An 18,451-nucleotide genomic window follows, 5' to 3' on the forward strand; every position below is an offset into this window, starting at 1 on the left:
CTTACCCCCATGCCAGCCAAATATCTGTATGTGTTGGAGATTGGGGGGTCATTTGTTCATTTTCCACTTGTAAAAGAGATGCTTGCTCATTGGGGAAATTTGGGGAATACAAAAAGAAGAGAATGGTGTTTCTATTCCAGGAGAACAAATGCTATACTTCGGGGCTTTTCCTCCATTCTGCCTCTTCACTGCTGTGTCCCTTGTGTGTAACTAACTGAGTGCCCTGCCTCCAGAGGCATCATGCTCTGTCACCATTCCGTGTCCCTCTTAATGTTTTCATGAGAGAATATTACCATACCATTAAAAACCCTGTCACTCTGTCACTCTGTCACTCTGTTCTTTTGCAGGCGGGGCCCTTGCGTTTGTCAGCCCGAGCTTGGCAGTGCACAAGACCTCCTCAGCTGTGGACCGCCAGCGGGAGTACCTCCTGGACATGATCCCGCCACGCTCCATCCCCCAGTCAGCCACGTGGAAATAGTGCGAGCCGGGCCCAGTGGAGAACAGGCTCCCTCCTCCCTCCCACCTGGCCCTGCCACCCTCCACTCGGGAAGACCTCATACTCCCTGAGAAACGAGTGAGCGAGCGCTGCCTGCGCTGCCGAAGCAAGGGCTCCGTTCTTGGCTGCAAAGTCTCGTCGCAGCTGAGGGGCTGCTTCACAGGTGGACGAGGATTATCACTGAGGGACCTTTCCCTTGGGCTTTTTTCCTTTCTTTGCCTTTAGTTTGCCCAACACCAGCAGAAAAGTGGACCTCGGGGGCTGGTTCTGCTTCCGGCCCTTCCTTTCAGCCCCCTCTGTCCCCCATTCCACACCTCTCCCCCCCCACCCCCGGCAGGGTGCACGGACGGCTCACCCTGGACACTGTGACACGCTCGGCAAGACCGGCGCCCGGGGCTTCTGAAGTCGAGCGGAGCGTTCTGTTTTGTTTTTGCTTTTCCCCATCTTAGCCTCCCAATCTTTGACTGCCTTCCTTCATGGCAATGTTTAGGTTGACAGATTTTTTTTTTAATCACCTCATGATGATGGAGTTTAAAGTAAACCGTGCAGACCCAGGGGTCCCTGCCGAGCACGGCCCCCACACCCCAGAGGGTGGGCCACTGACTGCCCAGCCCTCACTCTAGCGGAAGGCCTCTGCTGCTGCTCATCCTGGAGACCCCGGACCTCCCACACTTAGCAGAAGAACAAACTGCAACCCAGACCCCAGCCAGAGAGCCTGGGATCCCAGAAGCCACGCACCGCCAGTAGTGGAGGGAGCCGAGAATTGGCAGCAACATCCAGAGCCTGAGTGGGAAGTTGGAGGGGCGGGCTATTGTGTTTTTTTGTTGTTGTGGTTTTATTTTATTAAATTTTTCCTTTTCTTTTCCTACTTATTTTGATGGACACCATCCTAAGCTGCCCTGGCCTATACTCCTGTCAGGTGTGTCTGGTGGGGAGGTGCCCCTGCCCCTCCAAGACTTCAGGGTTTCCGTTTGGGTCTAGTTTAGAACCTTCCCTTGAAACAGGGCCATGCTGCCAGGGTCGCCTTCAGACTGTTTTTTTGTTTTTGTTTTTAACCCTTTTTCGAGTCTACAGAAATGTCTTATACAAAGGATCAGGTCTGCTCTTAGTTGTTTCATTTTGGTTTCTCCCACTCCTTAAAAATCGGTTCCATGAGGATAGGCAGAAGCTGTCGTGAGTGTGCTGTGCACAAGGCTGTCTCCTTGCAGGTGCGAGGGCATCCTGTGTGCACACACACGTGTTTGTCGATGTGGAGATGGGGTACGCTGCTCCCCACTTCAGCCCCAGCCCTAGTTTTCCTATCCATGCAGTTAGGGACTTAATTTAAAATCCTTATTTTGTAGGGCCGCCTTCTTCAAAACACACTGCTACAACATTCTAATAAAGGCTCATTTAACCCCCTCTCTCATGTGTGAATATCCATGTTTAGCAACATTTTGACCCGCGGTAGAAGACCTAGTTTTGCAACATTCTAATTTTTTGTTGTGTAAAACCCTGTATTTCTCATTGATTTTTGTTTTGAGTGCATAACTTAGATGGGCTGAAGGAGGGGAGGGCAGGGAAGGGTGGCTTTCATTCCAAGATCCAGGAATTTGGGGGAAAGGAGGGAAATTGACATGGGGGGTGTTTTTACACCAAAAAAATCAAGAGTATGCAAGCATTTCTATTTCTCACATTTTTCTGTGTGCCTGGCAAATAAATACTTGTCTTATACTACCCTGAGCTGTTAGCCCTCTCTGTTCAATGACATGGGCCAGATTTTCCAAATCCTTCAAGAAGGAGCACCTGGGCTGGCCAGTTCCATGGGCAAACAGACCTCAGTTCTATGCAGTAACTCGGGATCAGGTGTCCAGGCGAGAGTCACCTCTGCACTGGAGGGGTGTGACAGGATTGTCATGCCCCAGCTGGGGTTGAATGGGTCTGTGACTCATGGGCCCAAGCTGAACTGTGCTGTACAGGTTGGCCCTCAACCCCAGCCCATTAGAACCTCGCTCATCACTGTGCTCAGGAACCACCTCTACTCACCTTGCCTGGCTAGACTTCTCCTGGCCTCTGAGCTGTTAAGTGGGCTTCATGAATTCAGTACAAACCCAACCGCCACGGGTGGAGGATGGGGCTACCGGCCCTGGCCCTGGCTGTGCCGCCTCCAGCCCAGGGTCCCTGGGAATAATCCCATCAGGGGCCACTTACTGTGACATGTAACTTTTTTTAAAGGAGACGTGAGATGCCTTAATCTTCTGTTCATTTCTACTGTATCAAAACTCTTACCCCCCCTTTTCTTTTGTTTCCCCCTTTGCAGTATAACTTCTCTGATAAGCCCCAAATGAGTAGTTCTTTGATGAGGTTTATGATGTTGCAGGAAAGGCATATTAAATACCTCTCTGCGTGTGGGGTTTGGACATACTAGGAAAGGGATAGTAATGTTAAGAGTGTTCTCCCAGCAGCAAAGCCTGCCAAAATTGGTCACAGTGCTGGGGTCCTTGTCTCCCCCACCCCTACCCCAGGAGCCTCAGGACTGAAAGGACCTGGTTCTTAGGAGCAGTGAGAATGTGGGAGCCCCCAGTCCCAAATGATGATGATGGTCGCAAGTTATCTGTGGCATGAACTCTGAACGGCAACTGGAAAGTGTTCAAGATGCTAGCCACTCAAGGGTGAAGGGTTGCATGTTTGAAATGGCCATATGTGTATACATGCATGTGCACATAGATACATGTGTGTCCACTTGGAGCCTCCCATTGCTCTGGCCATCCTACCCATGTCACTGGGTCCCCAGTGTCCCAACTGTGATGTTGGGACCCACACCTTTGATAAGGCCAACAGTTGCCCTCCTCCTGGGGGTAGCCTCTGCTCCTGTCTGTACCCTAAGACCTTCACAAAGCAAAACTTGGTCCCAGTGCAGAGGGAATGAAAGACACCTGAGTACAGCCCTGCTGTGTGTTGTGGTTCCTGTGTCCCACGTGTCATTTTCCTGTGGACAGAAAGACATGGGGAGGAGTTTTCTATATAAACATTCTCATCACAGGGGTGTAAATCATGGAAAAGGCCGGCGTTGCTGCTGCACCATAGAGTTTTTATTTGATGCCGAGTTATGCTGCACATTATGGTTGCCTAAAGAACTTGGACTGAGCTTTTTTTAAAAAAAAGGACAGCTAAAGTTTTATAATCCTTAACAATGAAAGTGTAATAGACAGTTACACTAGTTCAGGGTATTTGGAAGGTGGGGGTTTGGGGGATGGGTGGGTGGGGAGGTTGTCACTTGTATTTATTGTGACGCTAAATCTTTGATAATAAATGTAAAAGATTGACCACCAAACCGGAATAGAAGTTCCAATAAACAGAGGCTGGAATCAATGGCTATGCTTGTGTCACGAGGAAGTTTTAGAATCTGACGGAAAATAAAGAAATGGACAATGTCTTGGCTGTATTTTTCTTTTGTCCCCTCGGCCCTGGTTTCCCTGCATTACTGGGGAAGGTGTAGCAGGGTGACCCCTTGTTAATGGGGAAACAGTGAGACACCTGCTTCTTGGGCTTCTTTCGGACTTCACTTCCAAAAGTGGGTGGAGTACCTCCCCAAACTGGGCACTGTGGCTTTGCTTCTGGGCCTCCCATCTTTACCAGAACCTGTGGCTTTGTGGCCTACTTATCCACAGCTGAGAGAGTGAGGTGAGAAGCCAGTGGGTTTTGCCCATCCACTAGATCTTAACCCCTTCCAGCCTCCACCCCGGAGTGGTAAGTTTTTCTGGGCCAATTTTCAGACCTGGCATCTGCATTGGGTGTCCTTGCTACAGGAGGTATTACAGATGCAGGTTCTAGCACAGATGGATATGCCCTGCCCGCTCTGAAATGAACAATTTCTGGTGAAAATTTGTTTTCAGATGTTGATACACTGTTTCAAAAGTTATTCATAAAGTGGGACCTGTGCTCACTGGTGAATTTTTAAGATTTTTTTTAAAGATTTCTTTTAGAGCAAGAGTGCGAGTGGGGGAGGAGCAGAGGGGGAGAGACTCTTCAAGCAGTCTCCCAGTGCAGGGCTCTGTCTCAGGACCCTGCGATCACAGCCTGAGCCAAAACCAAGAGTCATATGCTCAACCGACTGAGCCGACCAGTTGCCCCACTGACTGGTGAATTCTAATGTGCCTACAATACGACCCTGTTTTCCTAGGTGCTTTTATTATTTTCATTTATTTTTATTTTTTGCAGTTTCTCGTCTTTTTTGTTAAGACATTCCTGCCTCCAACCTGGGGGTAGATGGTCCTCTCCAACCACCATACCTAGCTAGGTTTAACATGGGCAAGGCACCGGACTGATAGAAGACATTACAGAAATTAACCCAAACCTGCCCCAGTCTACCTGTGATACATCCTGACCGGTGCCCCTATGCCCCAACACTGGCTGTGAGAAGCACACTTATGGGGCTCTCCGGGGCCCCAAATTCAGCCCTCAAGTGAGTTTTCACTGGGTTAGGCACAGGCTCCTCAACTGACCCACTGACTCAACAGGGGTGAGTTTCAAGCAGCTTCTCCAGCCAACAAATGGGACAACTGCCCCAATCCCTGAGGTCTTGTCCCCTCCGAACTGATCCACAGGTCTGTGGCCATGGGGTAGGAAGAGACCCAGGCCCCATTGCTCACACAGTTTAATCTATGGATAGAAAAAGGCACATACCATACCCAAGGCACTAGGATTCCTTGAACAAGGGCAAGGAAGAAAAGAACGGAGTGTCAGGGGCGCCTGGGTGGCTCAGATGGTTAAGCGTCTGCCTTCGGCTCAGGTCATGATCCCAGGGTCCTGGGATCGAGTCCCGCATCGGGCTCCCTGCTCCTTGGGAGCCTGCTTCTCCCTCTGCTTCTCTCTCTCTCTCTCTCTCTCTCTCTATCCCTCTGTCTCTCATGAATGAATAAATAAAATCTTAAAAAAAAAAAAGAACGGAGTGTCAGGGAAGAGGTGACTTAAACCAAATCTGGAATGAAGAAAGGGGGAAAGTGGTTCAGGGAATGGCAACAGCCAGTGCAAAGGCTCAGAGGTGAGACCAAACCTAGAGGGTCAAGGACAAGGCAGGCAGTGTGCCTGGGCCACAGGAAAAAGGGGTGAGGATGTGGGTTTCATTCTGAGTGTAGTGGGAGCCTCAGGAAGGCTCAGGGTGTGGTCTTTCAATGGGCCACACAGCCCTTCCCTACAACCTGGAGGAAAGGTTCCTACCTTCATTTTCCAGGTGCAGAGCCCAAGGATGGTCCAGACCAGAAGAGGTGCCCTCCTTAGTGTAAACCAGAGGGGTTGGGTTTTCTTTCTCAGCTCAGATTGTGAACCAGCCAGGACTGGAGGCAAGGCACTTCCCCTCTCTTAGCCTCGGTTTCCTCATCTGCCTATTTGAAAGGGGTTAGGGAAGAGTTGGCACTTAATCCCCAGGGCACCTGAGAACACAAAGCTTGAGTGAGCAGGAGCAGGGAATGGTCAGACCCACAAAATGACCAGCCTCCTTGGGGACTGTGTGGGGCTTGGAGGCAGGTAGGATTAGGGCTTAGGGAGACATCTTCCATGCACCCCAAATGAGAGACAGCCGCTGTCACCAAACCCACTAACCTCATTGCAACAAAATAATCCCCAATCTCTCCCAGGCCCTGTGGGGTCCCCTCTCCAGACATACACTTTTACCTCTCCGCATCTTCTCCCTCCCTCTCCATTCTAGCCATAGGACTTTTGTGGCATTCCCCAGAGACACCAGCTTCAATGTATCTTGGGAACACTCAGAACACGTTCCTTCTGTTGTTTCCAGTGGCTGAGTCCATCAGGGTTAAGCTCAAATGTCTGCTTCGGTCCTTCCTTGGTCACCTGCCCCTCCCCTCACCCAGCATTTAGCACAAGTTACAATTATTTTCTTTCCATGCTATTCATTTTTACTTGACTTTTCACTTGCCTCCTCGCTGAGGGCAGGGATGGATCCAAACCTCTTTGTGGAGTCCCAGAGCTTGGCACACAGTAGGCGTTCAATAAATGCATGAATGAAGAGACGACTGAAGTAACCAGCTTGCCCAGCAGATTCATGCCTCACTCTTGACTCTCCCCCGCCCTAGACAACTTCTTTACCAAGGAAGGGCCCTTACTAAAGAGCTTCCACCACCACCCCACCCCACTCCAGCCATATCCAGTTTCAAATTCCAGATGTGTTATTGGGCAAGTGTCATTTGTGTGGGCCTCAATTTCCTCATCTATAAACCCTGTTTCTGTTGAGACAGGCGGCCCCCCGCGCCCCCCCCCCCCCCCCCCCCCGCTGCTGAATCCTTAAACACGGTGAGGGTGCTGGGATCCTTGCTCCCCAGCCCCGCATCTCTATTGCCAGGGCCATCGCGACCCCAGCACGACCTTTCGAGTTCTCTTGAGGCTGGAGAGCCCGAAAGTCCGGTTTGAATCCTCCCAATTCCCTTTCGAGACCTAGAGCTAGAACCTCAACAAGCTTTTCTCTTCAATGGGGCGCCACGCCTGCCTTCCCCAGGGGGACAACCTCCCACCCCTACTTGGTAAAAGGGGGCCATTGCTAGAGGCAGGTGCGAGGAAGAGCGAGTTTATTGCAAGTTCCAAGGAGGCAGCGCCCGGAGCGTGCCTTCCCCCACCAGCCTGCGTGGCTGCCTAGAGAAGGACGCCCTCCACACGCGTCCACTCGCTGGCAGCTCCTCCAGGTAGCCAACGCCTGCCCGCAGCCATCGCTCATTCCACGCTGGCGCAATGCTTCCATTTCTTCTCGTCCCTTCCCCTCCTGAGGCCTTCTCTTGGGAAACAGAGGAAGCGCTTGCGCCCTCCTGCTCTTGAGATCGTAGGGAGAGGAGTTAGATTCTAAACAGGGCGACTACCGCCCCGGACGTCCAGAGACCGGAAAAAGGGGGAAGTGTGCGTGCGCAATGGCGCGTGTCGGCTTCGCAGGGGTACCGAAGCGCGCCTGGCGCGCGTGCACTGCGCTTGCGCAGTGCTCGGGGCGGCGGGAATGGCGGGAACCCCGGCTTCTAGCTGGAGTCCCCAGCACGCAGCCAGCCGTTGCGCGCTACCTGGCCCGCTGAGGGCCTGGCGGACGGGCTGAACTGCAGCAGTTCTGCGATCAGGGCCTTGCAGCGCTCGGACAGCTCGAGGCCATCCGGGTAGAGGACGCCACGCTTCTGGCGCCTGGGCAGACCAGCGATGTCCGAGTCGTCGAAGGGCATGCACCCGGTGACCATGACGTAGAGCACGACGCCGAGGCTCCACACGTCGTACTTCTTGGGGTCGTATGGGATACCCAAGAGTACCTCAGGCGACGCGTAGGCGGCCGAGCCGCAGTAGGTGGTGCTCAGGTCAGGATAGCCGTGTGCCTGGCGACCAAAGCCAAAGTCAGTGAGCTTCACGCGGCGCTCGTCGGGGCTCAACAACACGTTTTCGCACTTGAGGTCCCGGTGCACCAAGTGGTGGTCATGCAAGTAACGCACAGCCCCAGCGATCTGCGCGAATAGGTCACGCGCCTGACCCCCGGGGATGCGCCCGTTGCGCTGCACTGCCTGCAGCAGGTCGGTGGCAGCCGCCTCCATCACGATATAGAGCTTCCCATTGCACACCTCTATGAACTCGAAGACGTGTACGATGTGCGGGTGTCGCACGCCCCGTAGGATGGACAGCTCGCGTGGCAGAAACTTGTTGACGAAGTCGGGCGGCGCGCGCCTCCGGTCCACCACCTTGATGGCCACTGTGCCCTTGTACTTCTTGGACGTGGCCACCTTCACCTTGGAGTAACTGCCCTCGCCTATCGTGCGTCCCAGCTTATAGCCGAGTTCGCTCAGAAGTTTGTCGCCCGACATGGTGGCGCCTGGGGCGCGCGGGGAGCAGGAGGCGGCTGCTGTCGGGGGGCGGCCGGACTCCAATCTCAGGCCTAACCCATGGCGCTTGGCACCTGCACACCCGCACCCCCATGTGCCCACTCCCGGGTCCCCGCCGCAGCGGTGCCTTTTATTGCCCAGGTAACAATTTCTGCCTTGTGAAGTGACCACGGGCGTCACCCCGCCTTGGCGTGGGGGCCCCTGGACCCCGCCCCACAGGGCCCCCCAAGGCCATGAGGCTTTGTGACTCATAATCGCTCTGAATGGCCCAGTTCCCATGAGAGATCCTGGCAAAGGGTCCCGACCATCACTCGGGAGCAGAATCGGTGCCTGGCATTGGGGCGGCTCCTCATGAGTCGAATCTGAGCAGCAGTCGCCCCCCAGCTTCGTGTACCCAGCTCTGGCCATGTGGAGGTTTGGGACGCCCGCACAGTCCCGCGAAAGGGAGAAAACGAGAGAGGGGGCTTAACTGGGTAACTCGGTGACCCGGCTCCCTCAGGAGCTTGGGGTCTCTGAATGGCCTCAGCACCGCACCAGAGGGAAGGTGTACGGAGGTGCTTTAGGGCAAGGACCCGGGCGACCGGACGGGCTACAGGCGTCTACACCGACGGAGCCAAGCCCCGTCTAAGAGAAGAAATACGAAATCCTCGGCTACAGCCTGGCCGCCCAGTCGATCCCTGGACCTATTGCCCAAGCTCTCCTTCGCGATGGGATCGCTACATTAGCGTCCTAGGCGCCCTAGCCCCGTCCAAGACATGCGCGGTACAGTCTGCCACACTCATCATGGCGGCAGCCGCCGGACGTAACTTCCGCTCGCGGCCGGAAGTTGGGGTCTTGGGAGCATGGCAGCGTCGAAGGTGAAACAGGACATGCCCCCGCCGGGGGGTTATAGCCCCATCGACTACAAGCGGAACCTCCCGCGTCGGGGACTGTCGGGTCAGTGTCTCACTACGCCGGGGTGTCAGGGTTGGGGCTTCGGGGCGCCGCGACGGTGGGGGGGGCGCCGGGGAGTCTCGCGGGCCTCAGTTTCCGCCGCAGTGTAACGGGAGGCGGAGCCCAGGGATTCCCGATAGCTTCGGTAGTAACGAGGATAACTGCTGGAGTTTGTCGAACGCTTATTAAGCTTTGTTTTCTTCACAGAACAGTCCGGGAGGTCGGTCCCGTTAATTCTTCCCATTCCACTGTTGGTTAGACCGATCAATGTAGCCCGTGCCCCGAGCCCGCGGCCACACTTCCGTTTCACAAGTGGGGAAACTGAGGCCCTGCCCCCAGGGCTACCCAGTGTAAAACTCGTGCTGAAACTGAAACATTGAGGGAATTTAGAAGATGTTCCTCTCTGGTAGTCCCTACCTGCGGATGTCCCAGGAATATGTATTCTTAAATTTTTCAAATGTTTTAAGTAACATTTAAAATTTTGTTATTGGGCTCAATACAAGAAAATATAAAAGAAAAAAAAGTAGAAGGGCCACATACTTTGCACCTAGGGTTAACAGAGAAATACAAAATTTTATTTCGTTTTTTTAAGATTTTATTTATTTATTTGACAGAGACACAGCAAGAGAGGGAACACAAGCAGGGGGAGTGGGAGAGGGAGAAGCAGGCTCCCCGCGGAGCAGGGAGTCCGATGCGGGGTTCGATCCCAGGACCCTGAGATCATGCCCTGAGCCGAAGGCAGACCTTTAACCGACTGAACCACCCAGGCACCCTGAGAAATAGAAAATTTTAAAGAGGGGCGCCTGGGTGGCTCAGATGGTTGAGCGTCTGCCTTCGGCTCAGGTCGTAATCCCAGAGTCCTGGGATCGAGTCCCGCATCGGGCTCCCTGCTCCTTGGGAGCCTGCTTCTCCCTCTACCTCTCTCTCTCTCTCTCTCTCTCTCTCTCTCTCTCCCCCCCTCCCCCCTCCCCCGTCTCTCATGAATAAATAAATAAAATCTTTAAAAAAAATTTTTTTTTAAAGATTTTATTTATTTATTTGAGAGAGAGAGAATGAGAGATAGAGAGCACGAGAGGAAGAGGGTCAGAGGGAGAAGCAGACTCCCTGCTGAGCAGGGAGCCCGATGTGGGACTCGATCCCGGGACTCCAGGATCATGACCTGAGCCGAAGGCAGTCGCCCAACCAACTGAGCCACCCAGGCGCCCTAAAAAAAAAAAATTTTAAAGAAGGATGAATACATTTCCCATAACTCATCAAACTTTATATTTAATGTTATGCACATGTGCCTCGATTAAAAAAACATACACGGGCATGGTAAAAAAGAATTCAGACAGTGGGAAAGTATCAGGTGAAAACTCAAGCTCCTTCCAGCCCCGTCTTGGCTTTTTTGTTTCCCAAAACCTCGGTTAGCAGACTTTTTCTAGAAAGGGCCAGATAAATATTTTACACTTTGGGGACCAGATGGTCTCTGTCCACTGTTGCTGCCTTTTTTTTTTTTTAAGATTTTATTTATTTATTTGAGAGAGCTCAAGAGAGCACAAGCGGGGGGAGGGGTAGAGAGGGACAAGCACTCTGTGCACAAGCACACGGAGTGGGGAGACTGTAATGGGGCTCAATCCCAAGACCCCCAAGATCACAACCTGAGCCGAAGGAATGCTTAACCAACTGAGCTACCCAGGCACTCCTCTGCTGCTGCATTTTTACAGCTGTTTACAAACCTGAAAGTGCTCTTAGCCCAAGAGACAGGTTACAGGCTAGATTTGGCACCACCTTGGCATTTGACTCATCCCAGAACAGATTGGACAAAAATAATGTGATCTGAATCTCTTCAATTTCTTTTCTCAAGTATCACTTAACGCCCAGGCTAGTGTACCCCTCAGGTGTGCGGCATGAGGTCTGTTTATACATGTGCCCCTGTGTGACCGGTAGCCAGACTGGGTTGACTGGGCTGCCCCTAGTCAGCATGTCTCTTTTTTATTTTTAAGTCACAAATGTGCCCTTAATCCCAGTCCTCTTCCAGTTCATGACATGGTAGTGCCTGCCATGTGCCCTCTATACCATTATCTAGGGTTGGGCCTCCTAGTTACACCCCTCACACCAACTTGCGTTGTAGCGTATACAAACCTGCCCCCTGGCTGCAATGGGGTGAGGAAGAGACCCCTTCTGGTGGCATGGTCTTTGTTATGTCCCTGCATTCAGTAGTTGCTTGTTGAGTGTGCATGTGGCACTGAGCCCTGTCTGGAAGAGCTCATAGCCTAGCAGAGGAGATGAACATAGCGCACCAGAATTTCCCATTTTGGCAAGGCCGGAGCTAACCAGGGCCTGCTTCAGCCAGGGTGAGCTGGAAGGACCTCTCTGAAAGTCCCCTAGGTGAAGGGAACAGCAAGTGCAATGGCCCTGCTCTCCATCCTGCACTCTACCCTAATCATCTGTCCTGTGCCCTCCTCCAGCCTTGCGTTTGAGCCAGAGTCCCCAGTGGCCCTCTCCCCATTAGTCCTACACACAAGCCTGGCATCCACTCCCCTCCTCCCTGCCTAGATCACTCTCCACTAGCGTCCTAGAACCTGCAAAGCTGGCTCAGACCACCTTTAATCCACACTGTTCCCGAAGTGACTGCTACCCCTGTCTTTTCCACTCAGTTCTCTTCTCTCCACTCCCTCTTGTGCCCAGTGGGTGGCCCTTTCTTTTTTCCCTGTGTCTTTAACTTTTTTTTTTTTTTTAATTCACAGACAATACCATACAATTCACCTATTTCATGTGTACAAATCACAGATTTTTAGTCTATTCAGTTTCATAACCGTCACCAGGATCTAAATTTATAACACTTCTGGGGGGGCACCTGGGTGGCACAGTCGGTTAAGTGTCTGACTCTTGGTTTCGGCTCAGGTCGTGATCTCAGAGTCATGGGATTAAGCTCTGCATGGGGCTCTGCCATCAGCGGGGAGTCTGGTTGGGTTTCTCTCTCTGTCTGCCCCTCCCTCTCCCCCTGTGTGTGTGCGTGCATACACTCTCTCTCAAATAAATAAATAAATCTAAATAAATAGATAAATTTATAACACTTCCATCACTCCAAAAGGAAACCCCGACCTCATGAGCAGTGACTCCTCATCCTCCCTCTTCCATCCCCTGGCAACCACCAGTCTGCTTTGCGTTTCTATGGATTTGCCAGTTCTGGACATTTCATGTAAATGGGCTTCTATTTTATGTGGCCTCTGGTGTCTGGCTGCTTTCACTCAGCAGGATGTTTTTAATGTGCATGGTGTAGCATGTGTCCAAGCTTCATTTTATTTGTTTGTTTATTTTTTGGTTGAATAATATTCTTGTATGAATGGACCACAGTTTGTGTATCCATTTACCACTTGATGGACATTTGAGTTGTTGCCGCCTTTTGGCTGCTTTGAACATTCCTGTGCAGGCTTCTGTGTGGATATAGGTTTCATTTTTCTTTTTTTTTTTTTTAAGATTTTATTTATTTGAGAGAGAGAGAATGAGAGATAGAGAGCATGAGAGGGAAGAGGGTCAGAGGGAGAAGCAGACTCCCTGCTAAGCAGGGAGCCCGATGTGAGACTCGATCCCAGGACTCCAGGATCATGACCTGGGCCGAAGGCAGTCGCTTAACCAACTGAGCCACCCAGGCGCCCTAGGTTTCATTTTTCTTGTGGGAAATTTCACCTGGGAGTGGCATAGCTAGGTCATATGGTAACTCCACATTTAACGTTTCGAGGAACTGCCAAACTGTTTTCCAAATTGGCTGTACTGTTTTACATTTCTCCCTGCAGTTAGTTTATGGGATTTCCAATTTCTCCACATCTGGACAACACTAATTAGTTTCCTTTTTTTTTTTAATTCTAGCCATCCCAATGGGTGTGAGGTGATATCTCATTGTGGTTTTGATTTGCATCTCCCTGGTGACTAACGATGTTGAGCATCTTTTCATGTGTCTATAGGCCATTTGTATAGCTTTCCAGGAGAAATATCTTCCAAGTCCTTTATACATTTTTTTAATTGGGTGGTTCATTTTTTTTTTTTTTTTTTTTAGTTTTTTTGAGTGAGAGAGTATGCAGGCGCGGGGCAGGTGGGGAGGAGAATCTTAAGCAGGCTCTACACCCAGCATGGAGCCCAAATGCAGGGCTTGATCCCACAGCCCTGAGACTATGACCTCAGCCGAAACCAGGAGTGGGATGCTTAACCGGCTGAGCCACCCAGGTTCCCCAGGTTGTTCATCTTTTATACATCTTGGTTACCATTCCCTTATCAGATACGTGATTTTCAGAAACTCTCTTCCATTCTGGGGGTTGTCTTTTCATCTTGTTGATGGCATCATTTGTAGCACAAAAGTTTTTCATTTCAGTGAAGCCCAATTCATCTGTTTTTTTCTTTTGTCCCTTGTGCTTCTGGTGTCCTAGCTAAGAAGCCATTGCCTCATCCAAGGTCACAGAGACTGACAAATCTGTTTTCTGAGAGTTTTATAGTTTTAGCTCTCAAATTGAGGTCTTTGATCCATTTTCAGTTAATTTTTGTGTATGGGGGAAGGAAAAAGCACACTTTATTCTTTTGCATGTGGCTATCCACTTATCCAGTTTGCTGAAAGACTATTCTTTCCCCATTGAATTATCTTGGCACCCTTGTCCAAAATCAATTGACCGTAAATGTGAGGGTTTATTTTTGGACTCTCAGCTCTGTTCCATCGATGTACATGTCTATCGTGATGCCATGCCACACTGTCTTGTACACACAGCTGTGTGTTAAGTTTGAAATTGTGAAGTGTGAGTCCTCCAACTTTGTTGTTTTTCAGAATTGTTTGGTTAATCTGGGCCCTTGAATTTCCATATGAATTTCACAATCTGCTCCTCGGTTTCTGTAGGGCTGGTAAGGGGGGCAGGTTGGGATTCTGATGGGACTCCATCGAACTAGTACCTTAGTTTGGGGAGTGCTGCCTCTGAACAATGTTAAGTGCTGATACTGAACACAGGATGTGTTTCCAGTTATTCAAGTTCTTTACTTATAGCCTTGCACCCACTTCTGGGCATGCCCCTCAGCCTCCCCCACCAGACTGGCAGCTCCTGAGGTACAGACCCACGCTGAGGGTCCGGGGTCTCAGCCTCACCACTGTCAGCAAGAAAGAGCTGTACATTTGTAAAGGCTACCTTTATCTTGGAATTTATCTTACACATGGGCCCACACATGAGTACCTGGTGTGAAGACAACGGGTCTCCATGAGGATAGCCCAGGCTTATGCCCTGGGGCCAGGTCAAAAGAAGAGGCCCCTGGGCTTCTCTATAGCTACTGAAAAGAAAGAGGCAGCTCTTCTAAGATGTTCCTGTCTAGCCCGGTGGTCAGCCATGTGTAAGAGCCATAGTTGTGCTGGGAGCTGGTCCTGGGCACTCAGGCCTCTCGGGAGAGGTTCTCCCTCTGTGCATAGGAACCAGGGCGCCCTCGCTGTCTGCCCCCTGTAACATGGAAGTGTCTTACTCTGAGCTAATGTTTGTTTTGCATTTTTAAGATTTATTTATTTGAGAGCGAGGGAGAGAGAGCATGAGCACAGAAGGGAGAGGGAGAAGCAGACTCCCTGCTGATCAGAGCCCGATGCAGGGGCTCCGTCCCAGGACCCTGATATCATGACCTGAGCCGAAGGCAGACGCTTAACGAACAGAGCCACCCAGGCGCTCCTGAGCTAATGTTTTTAGTGGGTTTAACTGAGGGGCTGAAAAATCTAACCAGCTTCTCATGCATCTTTGGGTCCAGTAGAGATGCCAGAAAAAACGTGTACTGAACTGAGCTGAAGAAGAAAGATGAGGACAGGGACAACAGAGGCCCGCTGCAGGCAGCAAGCAGGGCCGGGACTCCCAGAGCCCCTCTGCCCCCCACCAGTCCTAGGGAGTGGCCTCACCCACCATTTGCTGGTCATTTCCTGGGTGTTAACTGGAGCTCGACCTGGCCAAATTTGTCAGTTTTTCGGGGCAACCACAAGGCCTGTCCAGGGAAGAGCCTACAGCTCAAAAGATTAGAGGGTATGGGGTGAGCCAGCCCCAACCAGGCCGCAGGCAACTTGGGCCTCCCTGAAGACCACAGCAGGCCCACAGCCTGTCAGTCAGAATTACAGCGCAGGTGCCTGCTGGTGTCAGTAAATATTCATGGCAGCCTCTGTCCCCTGGTGCCCAGGCAGGGGGCTTAACCTGCTGGGCCGGGAGGCAGTACCCCAGGGAGCCCAGGGGTGGCTGGGCGGACCCTGCAGGGCACTGCCTGCCTGTGGCAGCCCCATCCAGCCCTCTGTGGGCAGCACTCAGAGAAGTGGCCTAGGCAGCTAGGAGCCACCATGGAGCTGGACCCGGCTGTAGACACCATCCTTCCCCATTGGAAGCACCTGCTGACTGGGAACCAGACAACCTTCGAGAAGATTGTGGGGCTGGGGCCACCCAACCATAAACAGCAAGACCCTCGGGCTCTCCTGCAGTCCCTGCCCAGACTGTACCTTCTAGAAACTGTGGCATGGGGGCAGAGGTATGGCAGCTGCAGCTACCTCCCTTGTCAGAGAAAAGCTGAGGCACCCTGGTGCCCCTGCCTGCAGGGTAGGTGAACGGAATAAAGAGTGGTCTGCAGTTTCGTAGGAGGGGGTCCAAGGGAAGAGACCGGTGGACATTCCACAGGGACAAAAAAATAATCTGAAGAAATATGCACTAGAGACAGTACTGGCCATCTCTAGGAGGGGGTCACTAAGACTTTCACCTTTTCCTGCATCAGTATTTCTGGTGTATTTGCACGGCAAGCCATTTAATATTTCACAAGAAGAAACTACAAGGGGTGGTCTGTCCCAGGGGCAAGTGCTGAGCTGGTGGCCGCTCTCCCCACAGGCTACAGCATGTTTGCTCTGGGCATTGGGACCTTGCTCTTCGGGTACTGGAGCATGATGAAGTGGAACCGCGAGCGCAGGTAGGCCCCAGGCCCCAGGCTGCTGAGGGCGGGAGTGCACCTGGTGTCCACTGGGGCCCTTTGTCAACCCCTCAAGACCCAAGAAGTATGGACCTGGACTGAGTCCATTTCTGAACTTTCCACTCAAGAAAGGACTCATAAGTGAGCAGCTTGTCACTGGGCATCCCTTGGCCTCTGCTGCTAGGGACCCGAAGGTCTGGATTAGGACAGCCCATCAGGTGGACATGGAGGGGCAGACCCAGGACATGCTGTCTTGGTGCACTTTTGTCAGTGCTAACCAGGCAGTGAGGACAATAAGGGCTTAGAAACAGGCCACGCAAGACAATGGTCCTGCCAGCTACCTGGGGCCTTAGGCACCAAGGCAGATGGTGGCCTCCATTCAGACTCTGGCTGCCTCTAAAGCTGGCCCAGTGCCCTGCTTGGTGACCCCTCCTCATTGACCCCTTACTGGCTGAGCCCGTCTGCCCTGCCCCACTCCACCCTGTGTTACGCGTCCTTAGCACCCCCTTTGAGCTCATTCCCCCCCCCCCCCCCCCCCTGCCGCACAAGTCTGGGAATCCCGGAGGGTAGTGCTGAAGGCAGCCAGCATGTGTCAGGTACTGGACGTTGAGTGCACTAAGACCAGGTCCGGCTTCCCAGGAGCACCCGCAGAGAGATGGACACAGTAGTGACAACTGTGTGGCTGTGGGGGGGGGCAATGGCTTGGAGTGGGGCTGCTGCTGTGGGTCTGGAAGGATAGGAGGGAAGGAAGCTGAAGCTCATTCAAACCCTTCCCTGTGTGGCTGTGAGATTCCTAGGGATGAGGAGCCACTTGCATGGCCACATCACTGGGTGCTGCTCCCCCAGCGTGAATGGGGCTGGTGGCTCAAAGAGACAGAACTGCCTGCCCTGGGCTCACACCGCAGGGTTATTTTGACACGAAGAGGATATGGTTTTGTAAGGCCCAGAGCCCTGTGATGAAGGTCCCATCCCCCGTCCCTGGTTCACCACAATCTTCAGGCCAGGGCTATTTTTAGGATTAAGAAAGTTTTTAATTAAAAAGAAAGTGTGAAGCCAGCAGTCTTGTGGATCAGCGCCTGTGCCACCTGCGTGCCTCCCCCCCCCATTTCCCATCTTCTGGCAGGTAGAGCTTACTGCCCAAGCCTTGCCCCGCTCACTTGCCTCTCCCCCAACCCCCTTCCCCATGCGTCACCCTGTGGGTCTAAGGCCACGTCATCTACCCCAGCTCCAGCGTGATCTAATCTGTTGGTTTCGGGGTTTCACAGGCGCTTGCAGATTGAGGACTTCGAGGCCCGCATCGCGCTGATGCCACTGTTGCAGGCGGAGAAGGACCGGAGGTGGGGCCACTGAGACCAGGGTTGGAAGGTCGCAGGCCTGAGTGTCCCATCCTGCAGTGCAGGACCTGGCCAGAATGCACGTGGGGACTGACAGCTGTGTCCTTGCATACATGGGGTTGCTGTCACACTTGGAGAGGGCCCCAAACTTGACTTAAAGTGGAGACCCAAGGGACAGAATGGAAAGGCTCCCTGGAGGAGAAGACATTGAGGCTGCAGCAGGAGGACAGTAGAAATTTATAGTTGGGGGGAAGGGACAAGAGGGGTCAGCATGTGCAGGGTTGGAAGTGGCAGGAGGTGATGGGGAGTAAAACAGGGAGGGTCCTGGCAGGTCTGTTAGGCAGGGGTCCCTCGGGGTGCTCAGGCCTGTCCTTCACCTTCCATTCCATCCCCACAGGGTCTTGCAGATGCTTCGAGAGAACCTGGAGGAGGAGGCCATCATCATGAAGGATGTGCCTGACTGGAAGGTGGGTCCTGGGCAGGGAGGGCGAGGGTCCAGGCCGCTGTAGAAACATAGGCACCATGGGAAACCTGTGGCTGAGAGGAGTAGTGGGGGCCAGGCATGAGGAGGGGAAGGCAGAAGCTTTTGGTGTAGTCACAGTAGCCACTAGGCCTAGTGGGGTCCCAGTAGGTAGTGTGGGCCTGAGGGGGTAGCTGCACCCCCACCCATATTCCTCTGTCTCCACAGGTGGGTGAGTCTGTGTTCCACACAACGCGCTGGGTGACTCCCATGATGGGCGAGCTCTATGGGCTGCGCACGAATGAGGAGATTCTCAACGCCACCTACGGCTTCATGTGGTACACGTAGGGGTCTGCTCCCCTCGGACCACTTGGACCCCCTACACCCTCCCCACTGGGAAAGAATAAATGCTGTGGAGACCTGCCTGCCTGTGTCCCAGTGACTGAGCGACCTGTGAGTGGGG

The 18,451-nt window shown here is 52.6% G+C and overlaps 3 protein-coding genes across 7 annotated transcripts in view; 2 read left to right on the forward strand and 1 right to left on the reverse strand.

Annotated features, from left to right (window-relative positions):
- GATAD2A (GATA zinc finger domain containing 2A) overlaps positions 1 to 3,909 on the forward strand; it is a 104,493-nt gene extending 100,584 nt beyond the window's left edge. For 4 of the 5 annotated variants that reach the window (XM_027587855.2, XM_027587858.2, XM_027587856.1 and 1 more), the window contains one exon: positions 348 to 478. In XM_027587855.2, coding sequence (XP_027443656.1) covers positions 348 to 478 — 131 coding nt within the window. Of the gene's footprint in view, positions 1 to 347 lie in introns of all 5 variants that reach the window. The other variant, XM_027587854.2, reaches the window with a different exon arrangement.
- A 3,101-nt stretch (positions 3,910 to 7,010) lies between these two features.
- TSSK6 (testis specific serine kinase 6) lies at positions 7,011 to 8,466 on the reverse strand. The gene has a single exon (XM_027587863.2). The coding sequence runs from the start codon at positions 8,311 to 8,313 to the stop codon at positions 7,492 to 7,494; it is 822 nt and encodes a 273-aa protein (XP_027443664.1). The 5' UTR covers positions 8,314 to 8,466; the 3' UTR covers positions 7,011 to 7,491.
- Positions 8,467 to 8,937: 471 nt separating this feature from the next.
- On the forward strand, positions 8,938 to 18,413 carry NDUFA13 (NADH:ubiquinone oxidoreductase subunit A13). Its single transcript, XM_027587864.2, has 5 exons — positions 8,938 to 9,267; positions 16,116 to 16,194; positions 17,460 to 17,531; positions 17,926 to 17,995; positions 18,217 to 18,413. Exons 1-5 carry the CDS (start codon positions 9,174 to 9,176, stop codon positions 18,334 to 18,336), a joined length of 435 nt encoding a protein of 144 aa, XP_027443665.1. The 5' UTR covers positions 8,938 to 9,173; the 3' UTR covers positions 18,337 to 18,413.
- The last annotated feature ends 38 nt before the right edge of the window (positions 18,414 to 18,451 follow it).

This window comes from Zalophus californianus, chromosome 1, assembly GCF_009762305.2.
Source record: "Zalophus californianus isolate mZalCal1 chromosome 1, mZalCal1.pri.v2, whole genome shotgun sequence".
NCBI classification, from domain to species: domain Eukaryota; kingdom Metazoa; phylum Chordata; class Mammalia; order Carnivora; family Otariidae; genus Zalophus; species Zalophus californianus.

Coding starts and splice junctions, on each gene's coding strand:
- TSSK6 (XM_027587863.2), bottom strand. CDS start 8,313: ATGTCGGGCGACAAACTTCTGAGCGAACTCGGCTATAAGCTGGGACGC.
- NDUFA13 (XM_027587864.2), top strand. CDS start 9,174: ATGGCAGCGTCGAAGGTGAAACAGGACATGCCCCCGCCGGGGGGTTAT. Junction 16,195..17,459: donor AAGTGGAACCGCGAGCGCAG/GTAGGCCCCAGG, acceptor GGGGTTTCACAG/GCGCTTGCAGATTGAGGACT. Junction 17,996..18,216: donor AGGATGTGCCTGACTGGAAG/GTGGGTCCTGGG, acceptor CTGTCTCCACAG/GTGGGTGAGTCTGTGTTCCA.